Source organism: Zingiber officinale, chromosome 11B, assembly GCF_018446385.1.
Source record: "Zingiber officinale cultivar Zhangliang chromosome 11B, Zo_v1.1, whole genome shotgun sequence".
In the NCBI taxonomy this organism is placed as follows: Eukaryota; Viridiplantae; Streptophyta; class Magnoliopsida; order Zingiberales; family Zingiberaceae; genus Zingiber; species Zingiber officinale.
In genome coordinates, this window is record NC_056007.1 from 67831146 (window position 1) to 67854284 (window position 23139).

At 34.8% G+C, this 23139-nt stretch overlaps 1 protein-coding gene across 6 annotated transcripts; it reads left to right on the forward strand.

Moving 5' to 3' along the window:
* Window positions 1–2521: 2521 nt before the first annotated feature.
* Window positions 2522–22928, forward strand: LOC122034227 (coatomer subunit beta'-1-like). 6 transcript variants are annotated; one of them, XM_042593377.1, is made up of 26 exons: window positions 2522–2698; window positions 2936–2956; window positions 3090–3151; window positions 3266–3320; window positions 3743–3779; window positions 3886–4211; window positions 4290–4421; window positions 4499–4647; window positions 9619–9687; window positions 9929–10079; window positions 10148–10213; window positions 14588–14776; window positions 15103–15243; window positions 15321–15395; window positions 15965–16141; window positions 16226–16317; window positions 16396–16512; window positions 16819–16933; window positions 17032–17103; window positions 18715–18911; window positions 19014–19107; window positions 19278–19384; window positions 20385–20517; window positions 21023–21137; window positions 22110–22144; window positions 22739–22928. In XM_042593377.1, the coding sequence occupies exons 1-25, from the start codon at window positions 2696–2698 to the stop codon at window positions 22127–22129; spliced, it is 2715 nt and encodes a 904-aa protein (XP_042449311.1). In that variant the 5' UTR covers window positions 2522–2695; the 3' UTR covers window positions 22130–22144; window positions 22739–22928. The 6 variants fall into 6 exon arrangements, with proteins under 6 accessions (XP_042449311.1, XP_042449314.1, XP_042449310.1 ...); XM_042593380.1 differs by having other exon boundaries at window positions 21023–21122; XM_042593376.1 differs by lacking the exon at window positions 22739–22928 and adding an exon at window positions 21857–21981 and having other exon boundaries at window positions 21023–21122; window positions 22110–22705.
* The last annotated feature ends 211 nt before the right edge of the window (window positions 22929–23139 follow it).

The following is a 23139-nucleotide window of genomic DNA, read 5'->3' on the forward strand; positions in this document are numbered from 1 at the left end:
CAAGACGACTTAACTTTGAACCCTTTTCCATTACAAAACTTAGGTTCGATCGTGTGATGCTTCCCGCTCCAATATTAGGCACAATAGGGGTAAACCCCCAAACCCGTACTCTCCTGAAGGAAAAACAGGCAATCTAAATATCCCATTACAAATTATGTATCTAAGGTTGTCTAATCCTCTAAAACACTTTGTATCCGAACTATCCTCAAATCAAGTTCCTACAAGTGTAGAAGAGCCATTGGGGAATCCTAGGTGGACTCAAGCAATGGAAGAAGAGATGACAGTGTTTCTTAAAAACAAGACATGAACGCTAGTATCACTACCAGAGAATAAAAATATAGGGGGATGCAAATGAGTATTTTCTATCAAATATAACATACAAAGCAAGGCTGGTGGCAAAAGGTTATATACAGACATAGGTATAGACTATCAAGAAACTTTTTCACCAGTAGCAAAATTAAATACTGTCAAGATACTATTGTCTCTTGCAGCAAATCTTGATTGGTCTTTACATCAGTTTGATGTAAAGAATGCTTTCTTCCATGGTGATCTAAAAGAAGAAATATACATGGAAGTGCCTCCAGGTTATCGGACAAATACTCAAACTAAAGTGGTATGTAAGTTGCAAAGAACTATGTATGGGCTGAAGCAATCTCCTAGAGTATGGGTTGGCCGTCTAACTACTGCCATGAGAAGATATGGGTTCAAGCAAAGCCACTAAGATCACATATTATTCTTGGAGCATCATTAGGATAAGATAATTGCTCTAATAATATATGTGGATGATATGATTATTACAGGAGATGATCTAGAAAGAATGACTAATTTAAAAAGGAGGTTGGGTGTCGAATTTGAAATGAAGAATCTTGGAGTATTCAAGTATTTTTTTGGGAATTTGAAATGCCCTATGCTTGAGCTGGCTCTGCAGCTAATAAATCTGAAGGTTGAAGTTTGACACTGTTGATTTTTGGAAGATGGTCGGTAGGGCCATTATTTATAGACGGTGGTTGAAACTAAAAGGCACTCCAGAAAGATCTTTGAATCTCCTTCCAGAAACTTCATGGTGCTTCTGGTTTCGCCGGGAAACGGAAGTGGAGCCTGAGCTTTCGGCGCTAGAAAGTACTAAGAAAATACTATGAATTTCAGCTAATTAATAGGCAGCGTGTAATTAATTCGTATTAAATTAAATGTTTTTTTTATTGATAGATAATTTATAAATATGTTTTTGAATGATAAATATCTTTTAGTTAACAAAATTAAATACTTTCTTTCATTATGATGCCCCCTAATACTTATTTTACCTTGAGCAAGTTGATCATATTGGTTAAGTTGAACAACCCACCTTAGCACCATCACATTAACAAATTTTAAGACGATAAATAAATCAAGACGAGTTAAATTTTAAGATGTTTAAGTTTATTTAATAAGATAATCAAGTTAAATCGAGCTTAAAATTAATCAAGCTATTGAAATGATTGTTTAAGCTTTCAAACTTAATTTGATTTATTTTCTATGAACTTAAGTTTGATTCAAATTTGGCTTAAGCTTAGTTCGTTTAGATCTTATAGAGTTCTCAATTGAAACTTATTTGGTTGATTATTGAGTTTCATAATTCAAACTTATATAATTATTTTAATATTTTCTTTGTTTATTTAGCTAAGAATTTTATTAATGAACATGATTCATTAATATTATTCATTAATATTATTCATGAGCGTTGTTTATTTAATTGATATTATATGTATTGAATAAACATAAACAAGCTCATACCAAACAAACACCAAACTTATTCCCACACATTCAATTTATTTACCATCCTAATCATCACCTCTACTCCACCATCCAATTTATTAGTAGATTTTGCAACATCACTAGACATTGCTTACAAAACATATAACATATTTAATATATAATTAAATTATAACATCATTTGCAATTTAACAAATTTAAGGCTAAATTTACTTTTTTATGAAATACATTTATAAATAGGAATATTAAAATTGAGTAAAATTAAAAAAAAAGACCGTTGATATTAATTCTGCGCATATCATCAACACTGTCTAATTAGACATACTTGGTCAAATATTTTTAAAAAGATTTTGTAATCATTTTAAAATTATAAAATTAAGTTTGTAAAAATATTTAGAAATCTAGACTCAATTTATATGATATTCCTAGAAAACATTATGCCTTTTATAATAATATTTTATTTTCACTAGAGCATTAACCATTATTATTTCATGTGCGTTGTTCCATAAACGTTAATCTGTGGCACATTAACCATTTGTATTGCCGTTGTCTACAAGTGATTTTATAGCACAATCTACCGAAATGCGACCGCATGTGTTGTTTTTTTCTTTCAAAAAAAAAAATCATATTTGATTTGTTTCAAATACTGACTGATGATGAAAAGGTCGTGCCCAAACGCTTCTCTGGCTTGATCCTTCCGAACCCAAACGACACCTGATCGAACCAAACCCAGCTGGGGAACTCGCTGAGGGTAATTTTGTATATCTAGGCGCCCCTCCGCCGTTAGTGCAATAAGATCCAGGCGAAACTCGTCTCCGATCTGTCGCTTCGTAGCCGTAGGCTCGCCGGATCTCAGCTAGCTTCCGATCTGCTCTGCTAAAACCTCACCTGCTGAGGTACCGGCGATTCGACACGCATTCCTCTCTCGCTCTCTACTTCCCGAAAGATGGTACGTTCTCCTTGTTTTTGGCGTTCCCAGTCGGATTTTTGTTTGGCGAGGCTAGATCTGGGATTATTCGCTACGTATTCGCATGAAGTAGTTGGGTTTGTAGTTTCTTTATTTGGATGCTGTGCGTCTCGTCTTCCGGAGTTATGAACTGCCGTGGGATCTCGGTTTTAATTGGTCGCTGACACAGTTTGTTTATCATTCTTTTTGTCGTATTGGTACCTGCGGCGACGGATGCAGCCTCTCAGACTAGAAATTAAGGTACGTGCTACTGGTTCTAGTGATTTTTTTTGGTAGACATCTCTTGTTTTGGTTTGGTCTTGTTCTGCGGCTGAAACACCGGCTAATTTGATTGGCTTTGTGTTGAATTTGCTTGCGATTCTCTCTGAATCAGAGGAAACTTGCTCAAAGGTCTGAAAGGGTAAAATCTGTGGATTTACATCCAACTGAACCATGGTAAGAATGAACTCCTTATATATATGCCACATTCATAATATCGTATGGCATGGATGCACGAGGTTACTAGTATGAGATTATTTATTCAACTTTGCAATCATCTTCGCGCTGCAGGATTCTTGCGGGCCTTTATTCTGGAACGGTTGTTATCTGGAACTATCAATCACAGGCAAGTTTCTTGTTTTGAATGTATTGTTTGTATCTTTTCCTTGTTCATAAATCATCTTTGGCGGGTAATTTTACTCGATAGACTGAGTTAGATACTATTCCAGTAATGTATGTACTATTTCCAACATGCTTAGACTGCAATCATGATGTTTTGTATCTATCCACCTAGATTACTGCTCATACGCTCTCTTGTGCACTGATGCTGACGTATTTAGCATTTTGATATATTTGAAGAACTTATTGTTCTTTAAAGGAGAAGTGAGTGGGCCACTTTGAGCAAATGAAGCATTCTAAATCCAATAATGATGGCTTTTTCCCTTAATCCTTGCATGGCTACACGTGCATACACATTAAGTTTTATTTAAGGACACTGTATTGCGCATTCTGCAATTTGCAATTGATCAACAATTTGTCTTGTGGCAGTCAATGGTAAAATCCTTCGAAGTAACTGAATTACCAGGTATAGTGAAGATTGCACATTTTGTTGGATTCAATTTTTTCTTTCAGATTTGGCTATAAACCTGAAACATTGTTAAGAACTAAACAGCTACATATTGAAATTTCAGTGAGATCAGCAAAGTTTGTAGCACGTAAGCAATGGGTTGTGGCTGGTGCAGATGATATGTTCATCCGTGTCTACAATTACAATACAATGGACAAAGTTAAAGTATTTGAGGCGCATACAGACTACATTAGGTGTGTGTGTGTACATCCAACCCTGCCATATGTGTTGTCATCATCCGATGATGTGTTGATAAAGCTTTGGGACTGGGAGAAGGGTTGGATGTGTACCCAAATTTTCGAAGGACATTCTCACTATGTGATGCAAGTGACCTTTAATCCAAAAGACACCAATACTTTTGCAAGTGCCTCTTTGGACCGAACAGTAAAGGTGTTGCAATTAGATTATTGAAATTGAAATTTATCTTAGTCTTTCTATGAAATATTACTGACTACTTCTTCTTGACAGATATGGAATCTTGGTTCTCCTGATTCAAATTTTACATTAGATGCTCATTCCAAAGGAGTAAACTGTGTTGATTATTTTAGTGGAGGTGATAGGCCATATTTGATTACTGGTTCTGATGATCAGACTGCAAAAGTATGCCTCTTTTGCAGTGTAACTATTGCTTCCATGCTCCTGTCTCAGCTTTCTGTTAATGGACTTCATTGAAACAGATCTGGGACTACCAAACCAAAAGTTGTGTACAAACACTTGAAGGTCACACACATAATGTCTCAGCTGTCTGTTTCCATCCTGAGCTTCCAATAATAATAACTGGTTCAGAGGATGGAACTGTTAGAATTTGGCATGCAACTACATATAGGTAAATTATATGATTGAACTGGCATTAATTCCACATGCACTTATGACTTACCCATTTGAACTATGAAGATTATAGTTATACCACTTAATAACTATTCCCTTGTTTTTGACTCTAAGTTGTTACTTCTTAATTATTAGTTTTTACAAATAATCCACAATCATGAGCTTAGATTGGTCCCATGCACAATTTCATTAATAAAACTGATATTGAACTCTCCTGGAGATTTGAAGAGAAAGTGTTTGGTTATGTAGCAAAGCAAAGGCTTGAAAAGTAAATCTTCTATATGCTTGAGAAATTTTCCCAAGTCTTTGAGTTTCATCTATTTCAGATATAGTTAGCCTTCATTTCCAGTCGTAGTGTTTTGAATGTCTTTAGTGAAATAAGAGAAGGTTTCCTAGGTTTAATTGGTATATCACATTTATGTAGAAATTCTTCTTTCTCAGTTTTTGTGGTTTTTCTCATCCCTAACTTTTAGAACTTCCTGATGAAATGATTTGATGTCATTTGTCTTGTTGACATGTACTTGCATTGATAGATTGTATGGAGTAGTTAGATAGAAACATTAAGAAGAATTTGTAGGTCTCGTGCGGCCAGCAAGAGAAGGGTGAATTGCCCTAAAAAAAAAACAAGTATACCTTTCTCAAACTATTGGGTTTTAAACAATTATACACTTAACAAAAAGATAATAGAAATAAGAGGAGTACGAGGAACACAGATTTACTTTGTTTGCAATCAGAAGATTGTACTCTAAGGAAAGTAGACTCACTATGAAGATCTCCTTCTCGAACAAAACGTCGGAGGCGAAAAAGCCTCATAAATGAAAATAAAGCTCAGAAATGGAAAGCAGAATGAAATTTGAAGTACAGAAGTGTGTTGTTCAAAACCACTGTGACCAGAGCTCTATTTATAGCTTGCTGGTCAAATATGACCATATGCTGACGTGGCATGATCCGGGCGCTCGGGCCATCTCCGGGCGCCCCCCAGCATGGCAAAACTCTATCTCCACATAACAACTACGTAATGGCCAAGTGATACAGTTTTATCCATCTCCAGACTCCCAGATTGCTGTTGATGTGGACCCAAAAGTTGATCCGTAGCGACTAGACGCCCTTCGGGCACCTTGGTGGTCCGGGCGCTCATACAATCTTGTTCGAGCGCCCGACCAAAGTTTTATCCATCTTCGGACTCCCCGATTGCTGTTGATGTGGACCCAAAAGTTGATCCGTAGCGACTAGACGCCCTTCGGGCACCTTGGTGGTTCGAGCGCTCAGACCATCTTGTTCGGGCGCTCGGACCAGCTGGTCCGGGCGCTCAAATCGGTTAGCGTTGTGTTGTCTATCCGGCGCCTTCTCCGTTCGCTGTTCGTCTCCAGTCGCTTGGCTGATGTTCTAGCCTTCTAGAGTTGAGCTCATCCGAACCCAACTCCGGCCTTCTCCTCGAGCAGGCTTCTGCTCCGGCTTCTCGTTTCTCAGAAGCATCGCGCGCGTTCTTCTTGCTCCACCGGCGTACTCTTCCGCAACTTCTCATCCTTCAGATGCATCGAGCCTGTCGACTTGATTTTTGTGCCATCCTTCTCGTCCACTGCGTCTTTCTCTTGACTTCTTGCGTTCCTAAGTCTCTGCACACTCAGACACAAGGCATCAAATAACACAGAGCCTAACTTGACTTGGTTGATTACATCAAAACCAACACGGGATACTTACAATCTCCCCCCTTTTGATGTGATTAACCCAAGTTAAGTTAATTTTAAAAAAATAGTAAAATAATAGTGAAATAATTGCAATTAATAAACATGTAATGCAATTAATAAATATGCAATATTAAAAGAATTAATATGCAAAAAATGTTACCTCCCCCTAGACTTCATCTATAAATCTCCCCCTTTGATCACGTTAAAAATAGGAGTAAAAAAAAGAATAAGGGTTACACAAATAGTGACTTACACTTAGAAAAATTTTGAGAATTATTTTTCAAAAAACTGAATTTTTGTGATGTAAAAAATTTTAAAATTAGTTTTAATCATTTTAAAATTTTGGAAATTTTTGTAACGTTTAAACATGCTTATCCAAAACAGTCAGAAATTTTTCACAAATAAACAAAATTAAATTAAGCAGGAATTAATTATTCTATACATAGAGATATATTTTTTAAAAAATGTTTAAAAAAAAGTTTTAAAAAATAGATTTTGAGCTCAAAAATATTTGCAAAATTTTCTGAGTATGTATAATAAGAAGTATATTTACAGAAAAAAATACATTTCCAAAAATTGAATGTTTAAGAATTTTAATATTAAAAATTAATATTTTGATAAAAAATTCGTAGAAAATTACATAACAGTCAAAAAATTTCGAAAATATTTTGTTTGATAGAGAATATGATGTTTCATCACAAAAAAATAAAATCTTCAAAAATAACTCTGTGAAATAATTTTAATTTTAAAAATATGATTTTTTTTGAAAATTCATAAAAAATAATATAGTGGTAAAAAACTTTCAAAATTTTTCCTTCATATAAGTAATAAAATCCTTTTTTATGGAAAAATTAAAATTTAATTAATTTTAAATAGAACGCATACAAAACAATTTATTTGAAAAAATTGACAAATTTAAACATGCAAAAAATATTAAAGCAAATTAAAATTAAAACATGCATAAAGATTTAAATCCAAGCATAATTTTGAAACTCAATATGGGTTTATTCCTACTGGTTTAATCATATACATTCTAGGAATTAATTTTTTTTTGATAATTTTCTAATTTGACCCTTATGATATCTTAAATACCAATTTAGTTCTTGATAAACTCTTAAATTTAAAGTAGCAAAATTCGAACACAAAATTCTTCAAATTTTTTATTTGTTCTTTCAATTTTTCATTTTCAATTTTCATCTTGTCGAAATCTTCTAATCGACAAGATTTTGCTAAAGCTCCTTTTAGTTCTATGTTTTTTTTTAATAATTTTTTATTTTCATTTTCTAATTGACAGGAATTCTTGAATAGCATTTTAATAAATCTGTATAACTGGTCAGGAGGTAGAGATCGTACTTGACTTATCTTGTCGATCTCGTTATCTGATGCTCCCTGTAGTGCTGCTTCCCTTTGACGTTGCTCCCCCTTCATCGATGTTCTCGATGCTCATTTCGGATGAGCTTGTTTCGTCATCTTCTTGGTGACTTGCCATCAGCATAAGTCCAGCGTACGCTTCAATCTCCGACTCTAATGACGACGTTTCGACCGACGTTGCCTTTAGGTTTTTGTGTCTTTTCTGGGTCAATCTTTTGTCCTTGTCCTTGTTTTTCAATTTTGGACAGTTGTCTTTGAGGTGCCCTTTTTCATTGTAGTGATAGCATCTCACTTTTTTTTTTTTTCTTTTCTTGGCCTGCACTTCATTGAATTTAGTATATCTAATTATTTTTTTAATTTTCTTACCATATATGCCGTTTTGTCATCGTCGAGGGATGTTTCTGAATCTGGTTCGTCCATTTTTACCTTTAAAGCAATGTTCTGATTAAGCTATTTTAGATCTACACATCTAGATTTATGAATTTCAAGGTAGAAAATAATTCTTTGGATTACTTACCTCTAAGTTCCTAGAGATGTAGTATGCATCTACTAAGACTTGGAAAAGCGTTAAGCGCATACCTTATCGAATCTCGGTTGGTTACCTTTTCTTCAAGATTCGTGAGTTCGGTGATTAGCTCCTTTAGCTTGGCGTCCAGTTGAGGGGCCGTTTCACCTTTCTTTAGTCGAAGATTTTTCAGTTGGTTCCGAAGTAGATTTCTTTTTGCGAGCTTGGTTTCGGAGGATCCTTCGTGAAGCTCTAGGAATTTTTTTTAGAGATCTTTTGCGGACTTGTAAACTCCGATCCTGTTGACCTCTTGTGGTGGCAGCGCACTCAGCAGATGTAATTTTGCTTTTTCGTTGGCCACAAATTTGGCTTGTTCCTTCTTTATCCAATTCTCCTCTTTCTTTAGTTCACCGTTGTTGTCAGTAGGTACTGCAAAATCATTTTTCAAAATTAGAAAAATATCGAAATATGTTTTGAAGTATACCCCCATTTTCTTCTTCCAGTGGGTGAAGTCTCCCTCGAACTTAGGCGGGTGGATACTTGTTTCGACCATCGTCTTCTGTGCTTCGGTTGATGGTTAATCCTTCAGCAATATTTTTCGACCATCATCATCAATATTTTTAATCACAATTTCATAATTTTAATTATGTAAATTATTATAATTTACTAATGTTTACAAAAAACAAACAAACTATATGACATATTAGAGCATTTGCAAGTGTAGCATGGCAAAGTGATTTCACAATGTCACATGGTACTAATCTATTGAATGATTAATTAAAAATTTGTTTATAAAATTCTGTAGGTTTGATTCATTGCACGTGAAAAATAGGTGCATAGATTTGTTAAAATTCAGAGTTAATGTTATTTGTTAAGACTTTAAAGTCTTTGTTTTTTTTTACATCCATAATAAACACTGTAAATAGGTTTCCAATTGCTACAATATAGACATGGCTATAATATTTGCTTTTATGCATGATAAAAAAAATGCAATTAACATTGTGAAATAATCTTTCTCCTTGTGTGTATTTGGATGGATGGCATTATTAACTTTTTATTCAGTATGAATACCAAGAAATTACTTGAACAAAGTTTTGGATAAGAATCAAATAAGTTATTTTACCTAATTGTGTTGGGTATCAATAAATTAACAAATAATTCAGAATAAGTATCATATTTGACTTTTGGACATTTAAGATTTCTACCACGGTTTTTTGGGCATGTCTTTCAATGCATCTGAAATCTAAACATAGCTGATTTAAAACAAGTAGTAATTGCAGGCCTGAATATTTTAGGTGTAAATAATACCTACAAACATAGAAGCTCATTACCACTCTGTAATTGGTCATCAGTTTGAATTTGTTTCTTCTCTTTATTTAATATCTCTATTTCTGTTCTTTTACAGACTTGAAAATACACTAAACTATGGTCTGGAACGAGTTTGGGCTGTAGGATACATGAAAGGATCAAGGAGGTATGCATTTTGACTCATGCCTTGATTATTTGCTTCACGTTCTATTATGCATTGCTTTTTGGAGATGTTTTATTACAAGGTCGACTGATGAATTATGAGTAATACATTTTTATCAACGTTCCTAATTCTTAGTAAATTATTAAATATGGTTGGTTTGTGAGCTCCTAAATTTACTCCAGGAATTCTGTTTTCCTTTTGTAGAATTATTTTCTCACTAATTATATTCATGAGTATGTTTCAGAATTGTAATAGGATATGATGAAGGAACCATTATGGTAAAGATTGGCCGTGAAGTACCAGTTGCAAGCATGGAAAGCAGTGGAAAAATCATATGGGCAAAACATAATGAGATTCAAACAGTTAATATCAAGTCAGTAGGAGCAGACTTCGAGGTTAGTTCTAATATGTTCTTATGGAAGATTTGAAGATCCTGAGTTCATGGAATTTATTCTGTCTACAGGCTACAGACGGTGAAAGATTGCCTTTAGTTGTCAAGGAGTTGGGAAGCTGTGATCTCTACCCACAAGTAAGTTTTAGCTGAAAGCTACAATTTTACAGATAGACATTTCATCATCACTTGCTCATTCAGTGATCTTCAGTTTATATGAGAATAAGTATTCACCGAAGAAGCCAAAATTTTGATGCTTGAAGTAGCCTTTACATAGCTATAAACTACTAGTTGTATAACAAAATATAATAGAATAATATAATTCAATACATCTAATAACTTAAGGATTTTCATTAATCTAGCACAAAGGCTTATCCATCCACATTTGAAAATGGAGGCAAAACAAGGAAACAACAACCAAGCTCGGCTATATGGATTCTCTTACACCATTGGGTAAAACAAGGAAAGGAATAGGAAAATATTGAATAAAATACAAGTAAATGCATTCTAGTCAACAACATGAGTGCAACAGCATTACATTGAAAAATACTCCCAGCTCAGCAATATAAGTGGAACGATGACATTACGATTAATTATAGCACAACAAGAACCATCAACTGCAATGTTAGGAACCCAAAATTTAGAATGGAGGAACACATAAAACACAGAATTGTATTAAGGTTAACACAAACAATCGGGTAAAGAAAACTCTCTCTACCAGCCCAAAGCTAATGCTTTCATCAAAGCCAATGCTTTCTTCTCACAATAATACTAATCACACATATTCTAAAACATGCTAACATAACTGCCACAAAGATATAACTGACTCTAAAACATTATATATTAATTCTGTTCAGACCACTTTTTGGGTTTGTTTCCCTCGTGATCCAACGTGTTTCACCCATGATCCAACACTTGGTCCACATTTGGAACTTGGTTCCTATCATTACCGCCTACTGCAGTTCTAGCCTTGTCCTCAAGGCTAAGATAAGAAAATTGAGTTCTAAGAGTGAAATCATCCACCTACGTTGTGTCAATCGTGCTCTTGCCCTTCCATTTGACTAGTCATTGACGAATCACTTCACCATTATGAACAATGTCTCTACTAGTGATCACATATTCTGGTTCCACATCATCTTCTAGTGCTACCTCCAATCCATTAAGTAGATATGCTTGTACATTGTACTCTCTAATAGCTTTCTTAGAGTCGTGAATTTTATTAGAACCTCATTTTGTTGTTGTACTTGTTCTACCCATTTGGAAAGACTAATCCAATTTCTTCTTAATTGAATTAGGCCCTATATAAAACTGCCCAAACTAGTGCTACCTTGGCTGAAATTGCTCCATAACCTCTCCTTCCCTAATGTCTTTTGTGGGATCACCTCTTCCTCTAGCAATTCCGCTTCAACATCCTTTGCCATGCGTGCATTAACTGCCCTCTAAACAGTGGATTCAACGTTCGAACTCTTCTTCTGATATGAGGTAGTAATCCACTCATGAAATAACCAATATATTGCTCTTCTGGAAGACGCGAAACTTGTGAAGAAATCAACTCAAAAGCTTCAATAAATTCTTCTATTCTTCCACATTTCCAGTATGTTTTAATATTGCCAATTCTTCAAAAGGATTCTCATGTCTACGCCTTCCATAATGAGCTATGAGAGCGTGTTTAAGCTTTTCCCAAGTTAGATTAACTTCAGTCTCCTTAAGAAGATTAAACAAATGGCTTGTAGTGTCTTTTATACTTGTGCCAACTTGACCTTAACTTCATCAAAAGTATTCTGGACTTCAAAATAAATCTCAGCCCTAGTAATCCACACTACTGGATCCTGACCATCAAACATTGGTAATTCCACTTTCTTAACAGACATCTTGTACTCCTCCAATTGATCACTTTGATGTTCTTGAGGCTCAGATTGAGATGACTGATTAGCAGAAATGGATGCCCCCTTCAATGGTGTGGTTGCAACCTTGATTCCTAATTGCTTGCTGATCTCTTGTAAAAGAGAACCATGTTGTTGTAGAACCATGTTGTTGTACTTCAGACAACAATCGTTGCATAATACCTCTGATTTCTTCCATACTTCTTGTGTCGCCATCCTCTCTTCCAAGACATTTACCCTATCTGATATCTTTGGCATTCCTTCTAAGCATACAACCCTTCTTACATCCGGCAAGTCAGACCAATGTTAGGAATCCAAAATTCAAAATGGAGGAACACATAAAACACGGAATTGTATTAAGGTTAACATAAACAATCTGGTAAAGAAAACTCTCTCCACCAGCCCAAAGCCAATGCTTTTATGAAAGCCAATGCTTTCTTCTCACAATAATACTTAGATTCCCTCCCCTCTAACTTCCCACAAACTTATAACCACATATACTCTAAAACATACTAACATAGCTGCCACAAAGATATAACTGACTCTAAAACATAAACTGTCACTATATATTAATTCTGTTCAGACCCTTTTTGGGCTTGTTTCCCTCGTGATCCAACACGTTTCACCCATCATCCAGCACTTGGTCCACATTGGGAACTTGGCTCCCATCATGCAACAACACTATTCCGCAAATGCAATCACATATACATAATTGCACCAATAGCTATGCAATTTCCAATTTGCAAACTCGTAGATCAGTGTGTGAAGAATCAGTGGGTTTCTCCTGCACTTTACCACATAGGTACCACTACCTAATACCTCAATAGCCTGATAATATTGTGTCCAACACACCACACTCATCAGTTATCAATTGAGTGGCTACCAGTATGGTTGCTCACAACCTTTTCTTTTGAACTAAACATTCAATCTATATGTCATAGGCCCTGACAGTACAGCTGATTATGCAACATGCTCAATGCGATGTCAAACTATATCAAAGTATCTTACACTAAATGTGACGTGAAACTATATCAAGGTATCTTACACTAACTCGACATGCATGATATAACTATTTAGCATGAATCGTATAACATGGCATACAGCAACATCTAACTTATGTATCATTTTGATCATAATAAGAAAAGTTGTAGTGAACATGAATCTACAACAGAGTAGCAAACAATGTAATCATGAATCTGTAACATGATGACAGTCAACAACAGAAACGACAATTCTCATGTAATAGTAGCTACAGGCATGGATCAATATAATCTTTCATATGAGTCAACATAACATGATTCAATAACGTTCACATTGATTACTAAAACCTACATAGATTATATGATTCCAACCAATCCATGCAATCAGTGATAGTCAATGACATTATGATATGGCGGCCAACGGGCATAACAGTATACAAAGTAGCAGAACAAACCAATCCAAGGACAAATGAAATTAACAGTTTATTTTTGTGGAGTTTTGTTTGTTAACCATAACTCAACTCAATCACTTGAACTTTACCCTAACCTAAAGATGAACTAGGTCTATCAAACAACTCAAGTTATCTTTCCATATTTTCATTTTCAGTCATGTATAAAATCCGACACATGTATAATTCAGTTCAATACACTTGCAGCATAGCTACATAAAAAACTATCAATAGGCACAACAATCCTTCACCATTTCAACAACAACAACATGAACCATACAAGATAGGCCATCATCACACACCACACCCAGGCCTTACCATCAGTATCAATGCTGCAACCAATAAACTCAAGTACCATATTGACTAATATTATACATGCCTAACTCAACATAGGACAAATAAAATATTAATCAACACATGGACCAAATCCAATTTTACATATCTGATCACCATTCAACCAAGAAAACAGAACTAGGTGAAAATGAGAATCAGCCGATCCAAATTCCCTAACAATCAATATTTGTGGATATTGATGGAAAAACAAAATTGATATGAAAAATCTTGATCACTTGTGCGGGATACTATAAAATCTCAAACCAAACCTCATGATCCCCAACTTCTAAATGACATATCTCACACATAATGGACCATAAATTCAAACACCCTGCATGGATCATAGTTGGTTTTCAAATATTGGAAGCTTCTGCTACATACTATGGCCAACTAACTCAAATTGATGGCATAGCTTCACATTCCATAAGAGGGGTAACAAATTCTATCTTCATTCATAACATTGTCACTTTGTATTGAACCTTCTGAGACTCATAGTTGATTGTTGACACAAACAAATTTACTGCCTTTGACCACATCTCACTTTCACATCTCAACACAATCTGATTTGTCAATAGAAATCCGTGCTTCAGCTACCATCTGCCTTCTTGGCTTTTATCTTCACTATCAGTTTCCGAATTAAATTAATTCCTTTCAAATGTAATCTACAATTTTTTCTATTCCAATTGTATAATGTACTCCACAAAAAGGTTAAAAATGATGTTGTCTTTGGCCTTCAATCAAACAATCTTTTGGTAAATTGATGATCTTCAGTGCAATATATTCTTCTGGAGTTACCTAAATAAATTGCTTTAGTATGATAAGTAACTGTTATTATTTATGCATATATTTGTTCCTTTATTTCTACAGATTTTGAAACATAACCCAAATGGAAGATTTGTTGTCGTCTGTGGAGATGGAGAATATATTATCTATACTGCATTAGCTTGGAGAAATCGATATTTTGGATCTGCTTTGGAGTTTGTCTGGTCTTCTGATGGGGAGTATGCAATCAGAGAAAGTTCATCAAAAATTAAAATTTTCAGTAAAACCTTCCAGGTTTGACCTTTATCTTATGAGTCAGAATTTTAAAAATCCATTCGTTAGATAAATTTACCTGCACATATACACAGTACAAATTACCATGGATAGTCAAGAATACGTTTTAGTAAATTCTTCCAGTTTTACTCATTTTCAACAATGGTTCTCTCTGATTTTCATATTCTGGAATTTAATTTATTTAGTTATCTTGTCATGATGTTGTTCCATATTCAGATTTGCATGACTACCTCCTCTGTCCTGTTTCTTCATGCTGTAGAGCGTTATATGAAGTATTTAAACTTTTTATTCCCTGTTTTTTTTTTAACTGTGATCAACTCTTCTAGGAGAGAAAAAGTATACGGCCAACATTTTCTGCTGAACATATTTATGGAGGTATTCTATTGGCAATGTGCGCCAATGACTTCATTTGTTTTTATGATTGGGCTGAGTGTAGATTAATACGTCGGATTGATGTCAGTGTTAAAGTAAGTTCATTGCTTCACTTCTTGTATGTTTCCTACCTTTAATCTGGTTTCTCTCTTAGCTTTGTTGATTGCTGCAGAAACTTTACTGGGCTGATAGTGGTGACCTTCTGATCATAGCAAGTGATACATCATTCTACATCCTAAAGTACAATGTAAGTTAGTATTTGTTTTTCCCTTCCACAAATATTTTACAAATATATAAATATACTTTTTTACCTTCATTTACTTTCTATTAATTTCCTCACAGTATATTGAAACTGTTGTGTGCTAATTTATGCTAAAACTCAATGAAAACTAATGCTGGTCCCAAGCTTTAATGATAAAGGTTGACAGTTGCACTAGCCTTGACAACTAGAATTAAACAATGTTATAACCTTATCAACATGGAGTTTAACAGTAGTTGTGAAATAACCCATATAGAGTTCAAAAAAAAAGGGCAGCCCGGTGCACGAAGCTCCTGCTATGCGGGGTCCGGGGAAGGATCCATTGTACGCAGCCTTACCTTGTTTTTTGCAAGAGGCTGTTTCCAGGATTCGAACCCGTGACCTTTTGGTCACAAAGCAACAACTTTACCGTTGCTCCAAGGCTCCCCTCCCATATAGAGTTCAATGACAAGAAAATACTCATGTAGCTGATCACATGTGATGTCATGTAATACTCATTGCTAGTTGTTGTGAACCATGTGATCATTGTATGCTAATTTATGGTGTTTTCCTTTTAGAGAGATGTTGTGTTCTCTTACCTAGAAAATGGTAAGCCAATCGATGATGAAGGGGTTGAAGATGCATTTGAGCTTCTTCATGAAGTAAATGAACGTGTTCGTTCTGGTATGTGGGTTGGCGATTGTTTTATTTATAACAATTCTTCTTGGCGACTCAATTATTGTGTTGGTGGAGAGGTAATCTTATACTCTGTTTTCTTTAGTTCCATGTCATTTGATAGTTTACACTGTGGTACAAGGTTATTGATTTTTGATCTTTAGGTCACCACCATGTTTCATTTGGACCGTCCTATGTATTTGCTGGGATATATTGCTAGTCAAAGCCAGGTGTATCTTATTGACAAAGAGTTCAAGTAAGTTGGCTTAAGTATCAAGAAATATTTTCGTTTTTTTTCATGTTTACTTTGCCTAAAATTTTCTGTTCTTTTCAGTATCTTGGGCTATACATTACTGCTCAGTTTGATTGAGTACAAAACTCTCATTATGCGTGGGGATTTAGAACATGCAAATGGAATTCTTCCATCAATACCAAGGGAACAACATAATAGGTAGATGAATCTCTCCAAGATTTCCATTTTTTCTTGACATGTATTGGAAACATGAAATGCTTGTAGAGTTGTTGCAGAGACACTAACCATTCTCCTATTAATATAATTCTCTCAAATAGCTCATTCTAATTCTAAATTCTTGCGGATGTGTGTTTCTGATGCCAGCTTCCTTAATATGGAAATACAGTTCTCTAGAATTTGCTTATATTTGCATTAATTCAAAAGTCATGTATTATCAGTTTAATATGGTAGAGTAATTGTTTTCAGTTTGGCACTGGATTGTTAATTAGAATCTTTGATTTATAGTGTGGCTCATTTCTTGGAATCTCGAGGCATGCTGGAGGATGCTCTTGAGGTGGCAACAGATCCTAATTACAGATTTGATCTAGCTGTTCAACTTGGTAGATTGGAAATTGCAAAGGTACTAACCTACTTGTTCATTTTATTCACTGTCCTTGAGTGTCTGGTTTCTTTTAGCTATAATTCTTATCCACGCTAGAATTGCTGCTTTCATTGCAGGTGATTGCTATTGAATTACAAAGTGAATCAAAGTGGAAGCAGTTGGGAGAATTGGCTATGTCTACTGGAAAAGTATCATGAAACCTTTAGAATTTTAGCTAAATTTTGTTACCTGGCATTTTAGTTTGCTGTGGATATGGTGTTTCATGTTGTGGTGGGGGTGGTTATGGTCCTGCCGACATTCATATTTCTGTAAATTTGTCAGTTATAATCAATAATATACAGGGTAGTCGGGAATGAATAGGTTGGAAATATTACCCTCTACTTCAGGGATGAAAAGAAAATAAAAAAAGAAAACATTTGTTACTGAATAAAATAATCATGAATATTAAATAGTAGGGTGACAATGGACTAAAGTTCACTGGCACCATGAGTTTCTATTCGCAGAATGCCAATTGGATACCCTTACACATTGCTATAGTGGTAAAAAGAAATATATGCAATAAAAATTACTGAGAAATATCCTAATGGTTCTTAAGCCTGTTTTATCCTCTCTAGTCCTCTGCAAGTTCATAGCAATATCCATGCCACTTGGACTGGCATTATCCCCCTTCAAAATTTGCCCAAAGTGCAACATATGCATCCCAAGTGGTTGCTTTTTAAAAGCATTCTCCTATTTGTTAAGCATGGATATAGTTTCATATCTCCTAAAATGTGAAATTAAATAGAGCATTTTAAGATATCACTGAGATCAAAATAGAATTAAAATGGTAACAAGGCAATCGTTCATGGACGCGGTGGAATCATGCCTGATGGTGATTATGTGGTGGCTATCTTGGAGGGTAGCCTTGTGGAAGTTCCAACATGTAATGAGATAGGCTGTTGAGGGACATCATTGGTGCATATTAATGAAACCTAGGTTGGATGAAGTGTATGGGTTGGGGTAAGCTTTCTTTTACTTCTTATTCTTCTTCCTTTTTTTCTCTTTCCACCTACTCTTCGTAGTGGTAGGTACTCATAGGGACCCCCTTGTATTCACAGATACGTTGATCATGTTGAATGATCCTAAATAATCCAATTAGTCAAAATTGACAATGATACATTAAACCTTCTAAGCCCCTCTTACAGTTTCTTTAGAAATGATATGTCACACACTTAGTTTCATCCCTGTGTTGGATATCTTATTCGTACATAGCAATAAACATGAGTGCAAGTAGAGAAGAGTGGCTTATTGAAGACTATGGTGTGGTGGAAACCAGTCAAAGCAAATGCGAGAAGAATGCGAAGATATTTTGATTAGTTAGTTTTCTTTTGATATGACTTGTTCTATCTGAGATGAGCTTTTGGGACTCTAGGATCAAGCTGGTTCACATTAAAATGCTTCTTATTTTTCACATTAAAATGATTCTTATTTTACGTCTCACTAAGATTGGCTGGCGAGCTTTTTGACAATACCGTAAAACTATTGGGATTCTGTCAGATTTCGTGTTATATGCTTTATCTCATGGCATAACTCAACTATGATAGTATTTGACTATTCCCAGCATAGGATTGTTATATTTGCTGGTACTCCCTGCTTGTGCACATTACATGTTTAGTGGTATAGTCATTTATTTTGGAAGTATTTGACTACTCCCAGCATACTAAAGTAGTGCAACAATTTTGGAAGTTTTTTGTTAGCTTAGTATTGTTTTGGACAATTTGTTATAGTGCAATTGTTCACTAGATTTCCTTGGTTCACAGCTAGAGATGGCTGAAGAATGCCTGTTGCATGCTATGGATTTAAGTGGATTATTGCTCCTTTATTCTGCTCTTGGTGATGCTGAAGGGATAACTGAACTTTCATCTCTTGCAAAAGAGCAAGGAAAGAATAATGTGGCATTTCTTTCCCTATTCATTTTAGGTAAATTGGAAGATTGCCTTCAGTTATTGGTGGACAGGTAATTTAATTTGTAGCTGTTAGCAACCAATCTGCTATGTTATATTATTTTTTTTCCTGCATCATAGTTTCTTGCACACTATTAAACACCCATGTTTTGTAGTAATCGCATTCCGGAAGCTGCACTAATGGCAAGATCATATCTACCAAGCCAAGTCTCAAAGATTGTTTCAATTTGGAAAAAGGATCTTAGTAAGGTATGCTTCTTTTTTTCACCAATCTCTTTTTTCCAAGTTATTTTTCCTTTAGTTTTAAGCTATATTTGGGGGAAAAGTTGGAGATGTTTATTGCTTGATCTGCATAAGTTTACTTAGCAATGTTCTTATCAAGTTCGCTCATTCTTATCCTAACTCTTAAAATTTTAAAGGTCAATCCAAAAGCTGCAGATTCTTTGGCTGATCCTGAAGGGTATCCTAATTTGTTTGAGGATTGGCAGATTGCTCTGGCTGTTGAAGCAAATCTTGCTCCTAACAGGTTTTTAATAGATCATAGGTTCTAAATTTTGTGCATCACACTTATCAGAAGAAAAGTTATGTTTATCCTAAAGGTTTTGTGGATGATGTTTGGCTATAAAAATTATTTTCTAATCAGCAAGACTAGGATGCTACAAATTTATTTTTCTTCTTTTGCTCGCATCCTTTTTCATTATATGCTCAATCTACTATGCTTATATATTTGCATTCTAATGAGTTTGCTCATTTATTTATTGACTTGAATAAATTTGATTAAACATACAATTAAATTACATATAATGTATTCTAATTATGTATTGTGATAATGTGAATTTGCATCCCAAGGAGCAAAACAAAGCCTTATTTTTACTAAGGTTGTGCTGGTTAAGTCTGGAACTTGAATTAGAAAAAAGTTGATTATAAAAATTTTCTAATGCAACAAGGATGAGATGTTACTTATTTGTTTTTCTTCTTTGTGGAGAAAAATTCTGGTGTCTATTTACTGTTTTTATCCTCTTCCTTGCCTTCTTTCTTTCCTTCATCTTCATTCTCTTCCTTCATCGTCATTACGATTGATCTACCTATCCATATTGTGCGCTGATACAAATCAGCAGTCATCCAGTATTGCTCCAATCAGGCACTGATACCAGAAACAATATTTTAAACTTTGCAGTTACTCGTTTTGCATTATTTTGAATGGATAAAAGTGGAGATTGCATCACATGAGTTGGTAATATTGAAGTGATTCTCAGGTCTTTGATCAATTAGTTTTGAATGCTTTTGCAGTTACCTTACTTGCTATACTTGAATGTTTTTGAATAAATACTTCTTTGAACTCAGTTAAGTTGTGGCATGTTATTTTTGAATGTTTGTACAGTTTGTTTGTTTTATATAACAAGTGTTTGTTGGAATTAATACTTCTTGGACCAAGATAAGTTGTGTTGAATGTTTTTTTTTGGAATGCTTGAGCAGTTGCCTCACATCTTGTATTCAAATGCTTGTTTGATATTTTCAATAAACAGGGGTAATTATCCTCCTGCTGACAAATACTTGGGCTATGTGGACAAGTCAAATATCAATCTTGTGGAAGCCTTTAGAAGAATGCAAGTTGATGAAGAGAGTATACCCCTTGAAAATGGGAGTTATGATTATGAGGTATCTACACCATGATAACTTTTTTTGTTGTTTCTCATACCATAATTTCTAGCTCATATTATACCAGATAATTATAGAATTGTTCATTTTTGGATTACTAGGTGAAACATGAATTAGCTTCATGTTGAAATGAAATTACAAGTGGCAAGCTGTGGTATAGAAGCACAAAGATAAGAATGCAATGTACAAATGCAGAAAAAATGTAGTCGGAGAAGAATGTCTTACTTGCTAATTAAAAAGGATCTAAAATCAACGACAATGAAATTTCAGGAGAATGGGATGTTAAATCTTGCAGCGCTATCACTATTTTGACTAGCGTTAGATGACATTAGGATAGTGAAAAAAAGTTCAACTTTATGAGTACAAAATAAGACAAAAAGGTTACCTTCTAATTCTCAAGAAAAGCTCAAAAGATTCTCAGGGAAACAAAATTATTGATTATTTGCACTTCTGTCAATTTGCTTACACCTAATTCTTACATTATCCATTGTTATATAATTTGCAGGTGACACAGGAAGATCGGGTAGAGGATATTGAAGAGGAACCTGTTGAAGTTGATGTAGATGATTCTACAGACATTGCTGTCCTTGTCAACGGGAATGAGGGTGAGGAACAGTGGGGTATGAATAATGAAGGATCCTCAGCCTAATGCAATTGGTTCAGCCTCTGTAAAATCGAATTTTTTTTGTCTGGTGATTAATTGTTTGTCATTTTCATTTTGCTTGTTTTTCCTAGAAGCATTCCAATACCTATTACATGACATCATTAAAGCAACTAACCCAATTCTTGGATAATACTCAATAGTGCTAGCTAGTACATGATCGAGCTACTTACATATGAGCTGAAAGAATATTAGAATCGGTGGTTGGTGGGAAACTTCTGTGAGGCTAGGCTGGGTCGGTCATCTCTAGGATTAGTTAGTTCGAAGAGCTGAATACCTAAATTATCAAAAAAAAAAAAAGAAAAAAAAAAAGAGAATATTAGAATAAGTTCCTCCTTTTAGTTCTGCGTGGCTAGTAAGATGGTACCTAAGAGCCTAGACATTTTGGATTGACTGAGCTTCCATGGTGTCAGAGTCCATCCCTTACTCCTGCGATGATGGGATTGGGAAGCACGAAAGAGAATAAGCTTCTCTGTGTGGTCCTATATGGTTAGGGCATATTTAAATATCAAGAAGTCTCTCACGAGTTTGACATTTTGAGTTAGAATGAGCTTCCCTTGAGCTTCCACCTCAGAACTAATTCTTCCGTATTTGCCAATTCTGATTGTTGGTATCATTTTATTTGTAAAGTTTTTGACCTTAGTCAAAAAACTTGATTCAGTTTCAGCACTTTTGCAGTTATGTTGTCTGTAGTATGCTTGGCCTCTTTCTGTTTCTGCACTGCAAATAGGGAAAGTTCAAGAAAGAAAACATATTGCTTCAACCAGGCTTTCTTGTCAATTACTGCTGGTTATCTAGATTGGGTTGGCTTTAATAATCTTTAACGTTTTCTCTTTTTGAATTGTATGGCTATTATTGTCATGGCATTTTCCCTCTGCATATTATACTAAATTCTATCACTGATTCTGCTTTCTTTTTGTTGATTTACCAGTGCTAACTCCACATGGATAGCATTTCACAAGACAGGTATTTTCAGTAGCTAATGAAGTTCATTTCAGCTTCCTCTTATATCACTTTGGTGGTTTTATGAAATGTAATTTGTATATGTCAAAAATAAAAATATGCTATGTCTTCTACTAGGTCTTTTGTCATATAAACTTGCCGACATTTGCAATCTGTTCCGATCTTGGACCGGGTTTCACATAAAAAAAAAATCAATATTGGCTCTATCAATAAAAAAAGTTATAATTTAGGTGAAAAACATACAAAATGAAAAAAAGGATGAATAAATTTTGTTTGTTGAACAAGACCAACAAAAGATCTGATGTCATTACTTATATCGGTCCACCTCTCACACGTCCATGGATCGTGGTTGGCCAACGGCTTATCAACCTCAGCTATCACCTCACTTAGATTGCATCTGGCCAGAATCTTCCCTTCTTGTTGGGTACTTGTGTTCCTCCACGTTTGTCTCAATGCTTCTGCATCAGCCACTTACTATGTTAGAAGCAATCGTCCGCGTTGGGCATTATTAGCCTATTTTGAGTTGATTTTAAAAGGGGTTTATGTGATTCAAAGATTTTCTGAATAATTGCTTGACAACATTTTTTGTGTCCCCAGTTTTTCAGTAAATATTCGATCTCGCTACCAGCTGGTCCCACTCCAAGGATTGACCAAAATTTTGAAAACTATTATTGGAGCCGCATTGATTGCCAATTTTATAGAAACATAAAAATTTAGACGTTTGATTTGATGTACAATTGTAAAGAATCTTATGCATTGGCTCAATTACATTACTTGCCAAATTCATTGTTCATAATGTTGAACATTAATGAATTTATATCCATATTATTTTATTTGGTATAACAAAATGATACTTAGGCTTTAGAAGATCGCGTCCTTGTCATCCTTTACCTCCAGAATTGTTGTTTCTCCGCAAATAAAATCGAGCGCTGTAATAAACAAATTCATGTGGTAGCTTAATGGTAAGTTTCTTGTACAATGGACGGGTAGAGAGTAAG